This window comes from Meriones unguiculatus, chromosome 17 (genome assembly GCF_030254825.1).
Source record: "Meriones unguiculatus strain TT.TT164.6M chromosome 17, Bangor_MerUng_6.1, whole genome shotgun sequence".
Lineage (NCBI taxonomy): Eukaryota > Metazoa > Chordata > Mammalia > Rodentia > Muridae > Meriones > Meriones unguiculatus.
The window spans coordinates 97,627,540-97,639,917 of record NC_083364.1 but is presented as its reverse complement, the minus strand read 5'-3'; the positions used below and the strand labels follow the sequence as shown (position 1 = coordinate 97,639,917).

The 12,378-nt window shown below is 49.9% G+C and overlaps 1 protein-coding gene across 5 annotated transcripts; it reads left to right on the top strand.

Annotated features, from left to right (window-relative positions):
• Positions 1 to 5,362: 5,362 nt before the first annotated feature.
• On the top strand, positions 5,363 to 11,869 carry Hmgn1 (high mobility group nucleosome binding domain 1). Of its 5 annotated transcripts, XM_021662194.2 has the most exons (6): positions 5,437 to 5,576; positions 5,679 to 5,708; positions 5,807 to 5,836; positions 5,919 to 5,969; positions 8,156 to 8,278; positions 11,023 to 11,869. In XM_021662194.2, exons 1-6 carry the CDS (start codon positions 5,562 to 5,564, stop codon positions 11,065 to 11,067), a joined length of 294 nt encoding a protein of 97 aa, XP_021517869.1. In that variant the 5' UTR covers positions 5,437 to 5,561; the 3' UTR covers positions 11,068 to 11,869. The 5 variants fall into 5 exon arrangements, with proteins under 5 accessions (XP_060226798.1, XP_060226799.1, XP_060226800.1 ...); XM_060370815.1 differs by lacking the exon at positions 8,156 to 8,278 and having other exon boundaries at positions 5,363 to 5,576; XM_060370816.1 differs by lacking the exons at positions 5,679 to 5,708; positions 8,156 to 8,278 and having other exon boundaries at positions 5,363 to 5,576.
• Positions 11,870 to 12,378: the final 509 nt, after the last annotated feature.

The following is a 12,378-nucleotide window of genomic DNA, read 5'->3' as shown; positions in this document are numbered from 1 at the left end:
CAAGAGCTCATCAGCTTTTGGCTAGAGACCACGGGCACAGTTGCCTGAGAGAGCACAGTCCATCTAGCGCTAGGATTTTCCTGTGCGAGCAAGAGGGAGAGAGAAGGGACTGTGCGCAGTGGGAGGCTCTCCCAAAGGAAAGTGAAGCCCTAAATGGAGGTCCAGCAAAGAGGGTCAACCATAGCCAGTGAAGGCCGTGGCTGGGGGTTCCTCTGCCTCAAAGGGTATTGGGAAATTGCCAGACTCTCAACAGTCAATCTTCCCTTACCCAGAGAAACGTTTATACCGACCAATTTTGGGGAACTCACCAATTTAGCTGGTGCTGGATGCTGAGGTAGGGATCTGGTTGCTGGAAAGTGGGGGTCATGGGCGGATTTGGAACAAAATAGGTCTCCAACAGCCCTGGTGGGGTGCCGGCACCCACCATGCAGTGTGCCCACTGGAGGAACCTATTCCTGGCTGATCGAACCAATGCTAGAGGGAGGAGAGTTACACAGCGGGTTCACAAATCACGCCAGGAGACTGGTTCCACGTGGGAGGTTTATTAGGGAAGGGGTCGCAGAGACTGTCTCTGGATGAGGCAGGAGAGAAAAAGAGAAAGAGGAGGAACTCTGAGTTCTCTTATATGGTGAGCCAGAGCATGCACAGGTAGTTTCTGGTGGTCTGGTGGTCAGCAGGTGGTCTGGTGGCCTCCCAGATTCTAGAAAACCAGTTCGTCAGGTCCCTTGAGGCTGGCCGTGGAGACGCCTGCTTACGGATCCCAACAATGGTCTGCCTCAATGCCCACACTGTCTAGTATCTTCTTGATGTCTTTGGCCCTAGGAGAGTGGTTGCCTCTGAGGATGGCCAGCAAGTAAGTGGTGATATTTTGCTTGTTGGCAGTGGCAGACAGGCTTCGGTGGTGACCCTGGTGGTGCCAGGTGGCGAAAGCTGGCTCCACTTTATGTGTTTTTCCTGAGATCCATATTGCTTGTGTAAAGGCGTGCCATTTGTTGTAGACAAGTGAGACAAGGAACAGGTGAGGAAGTAGGAGGCCTGGCTGGGAGGACAGCCCTAACCAAAGACTTAGGTAGCAGAATGCCACCTCACCAGATAGAAGTGAGGGTTGCCAGCCTACTGGAGGACCGGAAGCTGAGACAGCAGGAAATGGCAGATGCCATTGAGACAAGGAGAACAGGAGAACAGACACCCTCAGCATGTCAGACTTTCATGGGAATGGCCAGCTGTTTTAGGCAGAATTCTTTGTTTTAGCTCAGCTGGCGTCACATGGTCACACTTGAGGTCAGATTCACTCACTGATTTTTGTCAGGTCGCTTGATATCAAGGCACCTTGCCTCACCCTGTCGGCTGCTGGTTCAACGTTTCCCTCCAAGTGCTTCCACAACCTTTTCTCTCTACACTTCCAGCTGATCTCATTAACACACGTCTCCAGGCTCACCCCACTCAGTTCGCTAGGGGTCACAAAGAGCGAGCCTCGTGCTCCAGCTGACATCTCTAGACAAGGCATGCGACAGGTCAAGACAGTGCAAAGTCCTCCACCTTGTAGTCTCCATCAGGCCATTTTGGGTTTAACTAGAATGTTATTTCCTTCATGGAGAATCCTGTGGAAAATTACCTGACTCTGGGCTAGGACCTGAGGCCGGAATGCCCCCACCTAACTTCTCTTAGTGCTTGTTAACCGCCTGTTTGTGCAAAGCTCCCCTGCAGCTGCAGAGGGAGATAACTGGGTGAGATTTTTGCCTTTAAAGGTCTCTTGGTCTGAATGCTTTGGGCTGCACTTAAGTCCTAAATTCCTGAATGTATGTCCCAGCCAAATGGAGTAAAGACTTTCCATTGGACTTAAGTCCTAAATACCTGAATGTATGTCCCAGCCAAATGGAGTAAAGACTTTCCATTGGCTGTAAACTGGGTCATCTGAGTGGCTACCTCCAGTGGGACTTTTCGAGATTCCCAGTGACTGGCGCTAGACACTTAGGGGCCTTGGGACCCCGGAGTGGGGGCCTGCACAGCTGGAGAGGACGCCTTGGGAGTGCACACCAGGGCCCCAAGAAAATCCTCTCTGACTGATCACGGCCACCAAGAAAAAAAGGGGGTTTGGGTGGGGGTAATTGAAGTCACCTGATCTGAACAGATTTTGGATATGAGGAACCATTTGGCTAGGACATGAGAAGAGAGGCCAATGTGACCACAGATCCTGTATGCGAGACATTGCCGGACTTCCCCATTCAGGCAGACAAATGCGGGTGGCCACTGGTCTCTGTGTAACTGTGTTTCCCTGTGCACTTGTCGGTTCTGTTGGTTGGAGAAACAGATCTAAAATGGAAGGAGGAACAAGCCATCCCGGGCCAGAGACAGCAGAAAGGGAATTCCCCAGAAGCTAAAGGCAGTAAATGGGCCGCCTGGGACATGGCCTAGAACCACGACGTTTTCTCCAGTCCCGGTAGCCCAGTTTACTGGACTACAGGGAACACACCCTGGGGCCAGACTGACTTGAGAAATAAGAACTGGCCAAACAGGATAACAGAGACGGTGGGTGCTGCCAGACGGCAGACTCATCCTTCCAGGGAGTATGGGAAAGTGACTGCTGTCATCCCATAGGGAAGAAAGGGTCAGTGAGGACAAGGACAGTTGGACATGGACCTTGGACCCCTTAAAGATAAAGATGAAAATGACCAGAGTTAGCTAACCTGGGATACACAATTTCCCATCAGCCCCAACCTGTACTCTGGGACTCAGAACGATCACAGACAGGAAAATATCTTTTGAGTCAACCTCTACTGTCTTATGTCCATTCCAGGGATCGAACTATAGGGTCTACAGAAGGGACAGGAGTCAATAAATCAGGTTGTGGAGAAGACTGACTAGAAAAAAGCCTTCAGGGGTTACAATTTAATGCATGCTCTACCAAGGAGGAGGTACCTGCTTCATGTCCTCAAATTCCATGGCTTGCCTATACTAACGGTCTGACTAACGGCACCACCTCCAATTCCATGGAGAGCCGCACCCTCTATGTACACTGGTGAGTTACAATCCAGGTACACACCTACAACGGACAAAGGGGGAGAGCTCATACCCACTTGACTCAGTGTTAATGAAGGTCAAAAGCCTTGATTCTGGACCCGATTCTAAAAGGAGCAGGAAGAGCCAGTACAACTGCCATAGCACCTCAGCCTTGATTGCTGGGAATCAAAATTTTAGGGAACTCAGTTCCTAGACTCAGGCGTACGCCATTTTGGGAAGTTCTACTTCCAGTCTGGAAAGCCAAACTGCCTCCTTCATAGGAATGGTCCTGCAGAACTGAAAGATGCTGGACCCCCTTTTTAGGAAACACAGACTTTGCATGGCCTTAGGAGAAACTTCTTGTCCCCATGCCAGCCAAGGAGTAGTAGTTAGAGAAAACCTTGCCATGATCAGCGAAAACCTCAAGGAAAGGGAAGATAGGAGACGAGATAGTTGGATTGGCACCAGTCCTATTTACCTGGTCCCCATGGCTGGCCACCTCACTGTCAGCATTAGCCAGACCATTGATTCTTAGACTTTTTTAAAAATAATTTATTTACTTTTATTTTATGTGCATTAGTGTAAAGATGTCAGATCTCTGAATTTACAGACAGATATGAGCTGTCATGATGGGTGCTGGGAATTGAGCCCAGCTCCTTTGAAGAGCAGAGAGTGGTCTTAACCACTGAACCATCTCTCCAGCACTCTTAAATTCTTATTCTGATCAGGCTCATGGTGGGACACTGTATCCTCAACTGCAATGATAACTACATCAAACAGAAATAAACTCAGCTAAGGTTCTGGTCCTTAGGGCCAACTCTGACACCCTAGAACAGGACTGGTCAACGATTTGACTCATGCCCATAGAACCAGTGGGGAATGTGACTGGCAAGGCAATGCAGAGGTTCCTCCATCTTGTATTCTTGCTTGGGCCATTTCAGGTTTAACTAGAATTGATCTCCTTGATGGAGAATCCAGAGGAAATTTGCCCAACTCTATTCTAGGACCAGAGGCCAAGATGCCCCAGCTAATTTAGCTCCTGTTTAAGTGCTTACTTGTGATAATCTTCTGCAGCTTCAGAGTGAAATAACAGGGTGTAGTTTGCGCCTAAAAGCCCTTTGGTCTAAATACTGGGGGTAGAGAGGAGCCGCTACACTTAGGCCCTGAATGACTGACCGGAGACTGGAATAAACTTGATTTTGTTTTTGAGACAGGGTTTCTCTGCAGTCTTGGGGAATAAAGTCTTTCAATTGTCTATAAACTGTCTTACTGGTCATCTCTGGTATGCTCCCTGCAACAGCAAACTTTACTCTTAATCAAGAGGGTACAATCAGAAGATAAAACACACAAAGACAGGAAGTGCGTTTGGTTTTTTATTTTCACTCAGGTGGTGACAGTGTCTTTTTCCCCACTGCCTGGGATCCGACCACAGTGTCAATTCAGTTGGCAAGACTTAAAAGATTTGGCCCACAGAAGAGGAAGGGACCACGGGGTCAGCGCTCTGCGGGCAAAGGTTCAAGGCTTCAAGCCACCCAGGAACCCAGCAGGGGGCCTTTGGCAGGGTTTAGTGGGTGGCGGAATTAAAACATTGGCATAAAACCCTTACAAGGTGCAAGACGTAAAACATTCGGATCCCCTGTCCTAAATACAAGGTAAAGACTTCTATTTCTTACAATGAAGCAATAGTAACTCCGGTACCCCGCCTGCTTCAGCCTTCTCGCAGCGAACCCTAACTGCTTTCCTGAAACAAAAGGTGCAATCTTCCTGAATCGGAAATCAGCGCGAAAACCAGCGCGGCCGGGCGAGGCATCATGTTCGCAGGGGGTGGCTGCGCTTCCTGCGCGCCTAAACACAGCAGAGAGAAGCCCCAGGCGGGACGAGGCGGACGGGCGTGCAGGGGCGAAGGCCGAGCCCCTACCACCTGCGGGCTAAAGCCTAGCCATCAGGATTACCTAAAAATAGACCGGCCTCACCCACATCGGGACGGCAAAGGCGCGCAGAGCACGCTGCGCCTGCGCACCACCGGCCGCGCCTGGGCCTCGGCGGGCTTGCGGCGAAGCCCGCCCAGGGCGTTAGGATGGCCGGCCGCCTCCCAGCCGGGTCCGCGGGCTGCCAGCGTCTGGCGCCCGGGGCATTGTGGGAAAGCCAGGACGCGGCCACGTGACGCCTCCGCACGAATCAGCGCGCAGACCGCACTTCGCCGTCGGCTTCAAACAAACTAGCTAGCGGGGTCGGGCGGCTCCGGCCCGCCCCTCGGCCGGGGTCGCGCCCAGGGGGTGGGGCCAGGGGGCGGGGCCTGGCGGCCGAGTGGCAGCACGCCCGGCCTATTGGGGACCGCGGACCGCGGCACGGGCGGGCGCGCCGGGCCTCGCGGCCAATGGGGGCCGGGGCCGGCCCGGCGGACGGGGCGGGGCGGGGGGAGGGGCGGGCCCCGATCCGGATCCATCCGGTTCTCCCACCGCCCCCGCGGCGGGTCGCGGCAGTCCTTGCGGCGACGGCCAGGCAGCGCAGCACTCGGCGGCAGGCTCGGCGTCGCGCGTCCCCCATCCCGCACAGCCACGATGCCCAAGAGGAAGGTGAGCGCGGCGGGGCGGGCGGGCCGCGGGGGCCGGGAGCGCGGGGCGCGGGCTCGGAGCGGCGGCGGGCCGTGACGTCAGCGGCCGCATTGTTCTCCGCAGGTGAGCGCGGACGGAGCGGCGAAGGCGGAGGTGAGCGCGGGCCGCGGGCCGCGGGCCGCGGGCGGGCGGGCGGGCGGGCGGGGCGGGGCGGCGCCCACCGCGTCCTCACCGAGCCTTTCCCTCCGCAGCCCAAGCGCCGCTCGGCGAGGCTGTCGGCCGTAAGTACCGCGGGCCGGGCGGGCCGGGCGGGGCCCCGGCGCCCGCACCCGCTCAGCGCCGCTGCTCTCTCTCTCTCACCAGAAGCCCGCACCCGCCAAGGTGGACGCCAAGCCGAAGAAGGCCGCGGGGAAGGTAGGTGGCGAGGACGGGTGCAGGCCGGCCGCGGGGCTGCGGTCCTGTTCACGCGGCCGCGGACGGGGCTGTGGGGTCAAAGGGGCTTAGCGCGTTCAGCTAAGAGCATTTGGTTTGCAGACGTCCTGGGTTTGCGGCGCCCGTAGCTCCCAGTCCAGCAAATCTTCTGCCCCGTTCTAACCGCCACACCAGGCACACGAACATGAGAAACACCGTCCACAAACACAAACCTTCCAAGGAGATGACTCATTGGTTAAGACCGCACAAAGCTCTTACACAGTGACCGGGGCTTGTTGAGTGACAGCTCCAGGGGATAAGAGGATCTGATAACTTCTGGCTTCAGCAGGCACAGCCCGAACATGCACAGACACACATGCGGGCTGAAAACCCAGACTTCGATTTTTTTTTTTTTTTTTACTTTTAACATGAGTCAAGCATCATGGTGCATTCTGCACTCAGCAGAGGCAGGCCCATCTCTGCGAGTTAGGGTGAGCCCAGGACAGCCAAGGATACACAGAGAAACCCTCCCTCGAAAAACAAACAACAAAACATTTTATGGAGCTGAGTAGAAACTGAGCTGTTTCCCTGATGGTTTGTGTTTTACTTTAAATATGTGTGATATTTGGCCTGTATATGTGTGTCTGTATCATTGAAGCCAAAAGAGGACCTCTGGAATTAGAACCACCAAGCACTGGGAATTGAACCCTGATGCTCTGGTAGAGCAGCCAGTTTTCTTAGCCACTGAGCCATCAGTCCTGGTCTGTGGTTTTCTTAAATACAGCTTCAGGAATGGTGATAACATCAGCAAAGACTTTGTGCCAGAGAATCGCAGTAATCCTGACAAACTCTTGGTGAAGGTCTGGGGAGTGAGTCTTGCTCAGCTGTCTGGGGTTCAGCTGTACGCTCAGGGCGTTCTTCCTGCTCGCCCCTTAGGTTTTTTATATTCTTGAAAAGTCTTAGGAGCAGTTCATGTTGGCTTCGGTGGGTGTGGTGCAGCGATATATCATTTTTCTTTTTCTGTTAGATGAGTGGGTTTTTGGCTTTACTTTTGCCTTAATTCCAGCTCCTTTTACTAATGAGCATGGTGACATCCATCATCCCACACCTGGCCACGGTGCTTGAGGAACAGACTTGTCCATTGGCTTTGCCAAAGCTTTTTTTTTTTTTTTTAAACAAGCCTGTGTTTTAATTACCCAATTTGTAGTATAAGCTTGTGATTTCTTTGAATGTAAACATTGCAGGGGTTTAATCATACATAGGAGACTTGATTTATTTCTTCCAGCTTACAGATATTTTGTGTGTGTTTTGTTTTTTCCTTGAGAGGGTCTCACTGTCCTAACTAGCCTGGAACTCGGAGGTCTGCCTGCCTGTTTTCTTTGAGTGCTGGGATTAAAGATGTGCAGTTGAGCGCCACACATCTTTAGGTATTTTATACTTTCTACTGGCAGGAGCAAACTCAAGTCCACACCTGCTCACCAGCTAAGTACAGTAGCAGTAATAGACTTTTAGAAGGGCTCAGGTTGGGCAGATTCCTCAGGCATCCATATGAAGATAACTTAAAATTGATCTTTTTATCAACTCATTGCGTGGTATCAAGCAAGAGGTTATATAGTAGGATAGTCAACATGACCCTATAACAAGGTGCTTTGCTTTGGTATGGTTTGTTTTTTTGAGACAGGGCTTTTCTTGGTGGCTCTGGCTGTCCTGTACTCGCCTTGTAGACCCGGTCGACCTTGAACTCACAGAGATCCTCGTCCTTCAGCCTCCTAGAATGTTGGGGTTAATTAAAAGCATGTGTACCACCCCCAGTTCCCCAACATAGTACATTAAGGTGATCTGTGGGGGAACATGTCTTGTCAGGACAGTGGTTGTTGTGTGGCAGTTAGGTTGCTCATGCTTAAAGCTTTGGGGAACTTGGTGGGATTACATGGCCTCACTCCGTGTAATCTCTCATGTGCTCATGAGTTGCGGAGGTGGAGAAGTGCAGCGCAGGCTTTAGGTTTAATCCCAGCTAATGGCAGGTGTTAACCTCAGCATTCTTACTGGTGTGTATGGCAAGTGGTTTGAGAACAAGGCTGTGAGGCGCTGGGATTATCTCGTGTGTGTCTGAACATCCATTGTTGCCACAGTCTGTTGACTCAACTGAATGCAAAGTTTATTAAAATATTCTCTTACTCTTGTTTTAGGATAAATCATCAGACAAAAAAGTGCAAACAAAAGGGAAGAGGGGAGCAAAGGGCAAACAGGCTGAAGTGACTGACCAGCAAGCTGCAGATCTGCCTGCAGAAAATGGAGAGACGGAGAACCAGGTCAGAAGAGCTCCCATTGCACGGATGCCTGTGCTGAGTCTGAGCAGCAGATGTTAATTGGATCTTTTATGTAGCTAATTAATTTTAGCTTTTCAGCTTTATTTTTACTATTCTATGTTTACCAGTGTTTTGCATCCGTGTGTGTCTGTGCACCGCCTGTGCTTGAGGAAGTGGTATGTCTCCATGTGGGTGCTGGGAATTGAACTCCCGTCCTTTAAATTATCAGCTTCCCTTAATCCCCGGGCCAACCAACTAGTCCCAGATTAAATTTATGATGAGCTGTTTGTACAGTCCTCCATGAGTACATGGCCTTTTTTTTTTTAGTAAATTAGGTTTTATTTGAATGTGTAAGGAAGATTTGAATATGCCAATTTCCCCACAAGGCTGTGTTGGAGCAGACAGGCTGGTTTTCTCTGTCTGGAGTTGTGTTGGCCAGCTTGCTGTAGTCACTGAGCTGCACTTGGCTGGAATCCTTTGTGCATAATCTGGGTGCATAAATTGTTAGACTCATTTCACCTGTGACAAAAGTTTCTGAAAAGTAACTGCTTTTTTAGGATTAAGGAATAACAGTTTAGAAAATGTAAGGGTGGTTTGTTTTGTTCAAGATGGTTTTGCTTTGGCTCTCTTGGAACTGGCTTTGTAGGCCAGACTGGCCTCCAACTCAGATCTGTCTGTCTCTATCTCCCGTGCACCAGGATTAAAGGTGTGCGTCACGGCCGCCCAGCTAATCTCATTCTTTTTTTATGAGCTGTGAGGAAAAGACTCAAGTGCAGTACAAGGTTGAAACAGGGCCCTGAACTGGTCAGCCTGCTCAGCCTCCAGTTGCTGGGATCCCTGGTGTGAGCCACCATGTCTGACAAGTGGCTTCTATTAAGCCTTTTTATTTTTCTAACCCTTTGTTACATTTGCTGTGCTTCAGGAAGCAGCTTAGAATGTTTTGTGTGGTGTGTGTACGCACATACATAAAGTGCTTATCCACAAATACATAGAGGCCAGAGTTTGTTGTACATGGTCTTTGGTTATTGTTCATTTTATGTACACTGGTAGGATCCCTTGCTCAATGAAGGTGGGCTGCCACATTGACCTGACAGTCAGTTCTCTTGTCTTGTGGCAGCTGACTTTACCTGCTGAGCCAGTCCTCCAGCTGAAGTAGTATTACAGTGCTGTTATTTTTCACATGGTCTTACTTTGTAGCCCTGGCTGTCCTGGAACTGGCTTTGTAGACAAAGCTGGCCTTGAACTCTTAGATCTACTTGTTGTGGATTCTTAGTTGTCATTTGCTCCTTGCCTAGAAAGTTTAGCTCTGGTTTTTTGTGTTTTTTGGTGTGTGTGTGTGTGTGTGTGTGTGAGATCGTGTTCCAGGGCTCAAACCCAGGATTGTTGTTTAAAAGAAGGAAAATCCCTCTGTCTATTTTACCAATGAAAGACTTAGGAGCCAGATGCTGGGGTAAAAACCTGCTAGCTCAGAGAGGCAGAGAAAGTACCAGCTGACCTTCCTACTCAGGTCAGGTCAAGATAGACAAAACTCAAAAGGCTCATTGCCTCAGCTGACAGCCCAGGAGCAAAAGGCCAATGAAACCAAGGCTAAAGGCTTGTGAGCTGAAAGCTCAAAAAGCCAGGGAGCTGAGGAACTGAAGCCTAAGCTAAAGCCAGAGTTTGAGCTAAAAGCTCTTTCTTCTCTAGGCTGTCTTAAATGTTCCTCAACTCAAAGTCCCTCCTGCTCTTTCATCCTTGTCAGCTGGTTTCTTGTTCCACCTCTTGACCTAGGGGTTAACTTTAGTAGATCCTGTGTGCTCTTGGATTAAAGGTGTGTGATAGGCTCAGAGTTTACAGTCAAAATTTTGTGGTTCACAGTGGGATCACATATCCTGCAGTGTGAGCTCTTGTGTGAACTAGGCAAGGCTTTTTCTAGTTTTAACTTCATATCCACTGTTGAGTCATAACAGATTGAGCCAGACACAGGGGTGCGCAGCTATAGTACCAGCAGCTGGCAGGTCTCAAGACAGAATCAGCCGTAGAGCTGAGGTCATGGACTTGCTTGGCCTGTTCCGCATAGTGTTGTTTCTCTGTAGTAGCACCTTGCCCTAGTGCATGCAGGAAGGCAATCCGTGTTTGCAGACTATTAACACTAAGCTTGTGAGCCGCTGCTCTGTTCTGTGAGGTCCATGCACCGCAGCATCACAGCTCGAGCCAGTGTGGACAGCCAGGTCACCAGAAAGAGACACAAGTATTCTGAATTGTGTGACAGTTTCTGTTCTAGGCCTGAAGCAAGACAGCTTGGCTTCAGATGGAGGTGGGAGACAACCAGGGGTTCACGCTGTGTGCAAGCGTTTGCCACCCTGATCTGGTTGCAGGTCTTACAAAAATGGGTGATTGGCAAGTGCAGCATCTGTGAGTAAAGCCAGTTGTATTAAATGTCATAGTCAGGAGGCAGAGACAGGACGATCTCTGCATTCAAGCCCAGCCTGCTCTACAGAGCAAATTCTAAGACAGCGAAGGCACAGAGAGACCCAGGCAGAAAAACCAAATAATAGGGTGGCCAGGTATCTTTAATCCCTGCACTCTGGAGACAGAAAGGTGATGCATCTCTGTGAGTTTGAGGCCAGCCTGGTCCTCTTAGTGAGGTCCGAGACAGCCAGGGCTATGTGGAGAGACCCTGTCTCAGAACGAAAGAAAGGGGCTATGTAAGTTCACCATGTTGTGACATATGGTATGCTTGATTTTGCTTTTCCTGTGGTTTGCAGAGTCCAGCCTCTGAAGGAGAAGAGAAAGAAGCCAAGTCCGACTAACCATCTATCGTGTCTGTCAGTGGTCCTTGCCTCCCTTCTTGTATAATCCAGAGGAATATTTTTATCAGCTATTTTGTAAATGCGAGTTTTTTAGTAGCTCTAGAAACATTTTTAAGAGGTGGGGGAGTCCCACCTCATCCCATTTTTTAAGTGTAAATGATTTTTTAAGAGGTTAAATCATTTGCTGGTTGTTTATTTTTTGTACAACCAGAAAATAGCAGGATACTGAATCAGGAGAGGCTGTGACTGTCTCGGGGGTCACCATAACATTCCGTAGAGGGGCTAGTTTTATATCCTACAACACAAAGCATACTAAACGGCAATTTGGAGTTTCCGTCTTGCATTTGTGTCTGGAATATTTTCAGTTATATCCGGTCTCGTTCGTGTTTCCTAAGAAAACCACTCCCTGGCCCTTGCCCTGTCAGAACGTAATGTCTTTGGTCATGGCCGTCCATTTTCCTAACAGTGGTGATAATGTGCTGTGAAAGATGAAAATGCTGTAGGTACTATATGTGGCATAAAATTGTAGGTCGGTGGAATTGAGGATTATGAATATTTGATTGTTATGTGAGGTCTTAAGGAAAACTTGTCAAATTTGAGTCCTGAACCTCACTGTAATAAGTTCAAAGAGACAATACGTGGCTCTTCATTTAGGTACGTGAACACAGTATATGGCTCTTCATTTGAGTACGTGAACACAACGTGTGACTTCAAAGTTTGGGTACTTGTGTTAAGAATTGAAGTGTCTTGTGTACTCTGCTCCTAAGCCAATAAAATCTCAGTTGTGAAAGAGTATTTAAAAGTGCCTGGTTAATTATCTGATTAAAGTCTTGTGTTTTCCCTCTGTGTAGTCCTGGCTGTTTGGAATTTGCTCTGTAGACCAGGCTGGCCTCAACTTGGAGATCCTCTTGGATGCTGGGACTGAAAACATGAGCAGTGAGGAAGAACCAGAATATGGCTGGCCTCTGAACTCCTTGGGCATGTAGGACCTTGAGGTGGTTTTCTTGCCTTATGTGCTGAGGTCACGGCGCACCACCAGGCCTGGTTAATGTCCCGGGTCTTGTGCATGCTAGGGAAAGTTCTCTGCTGGTTGTTAGGTTGTTATCCTGGGGAAGAACATTTAGGGGAATAACTGGGCTGTCTGTAACTTAGTGTTTGCCCGGCTTCTGCCTTGGAGTCTCCCTTGCCACCAAATGAAATGGGAAAAAATCCACAATCTGGTCCAGGCACGAGGCCTGCTTACCTTGTTTGACATGGATGCCTTGAGTTTGTAGCATGCTCTTGATCTAGGCTGGTTGAACAGGGAGTTTT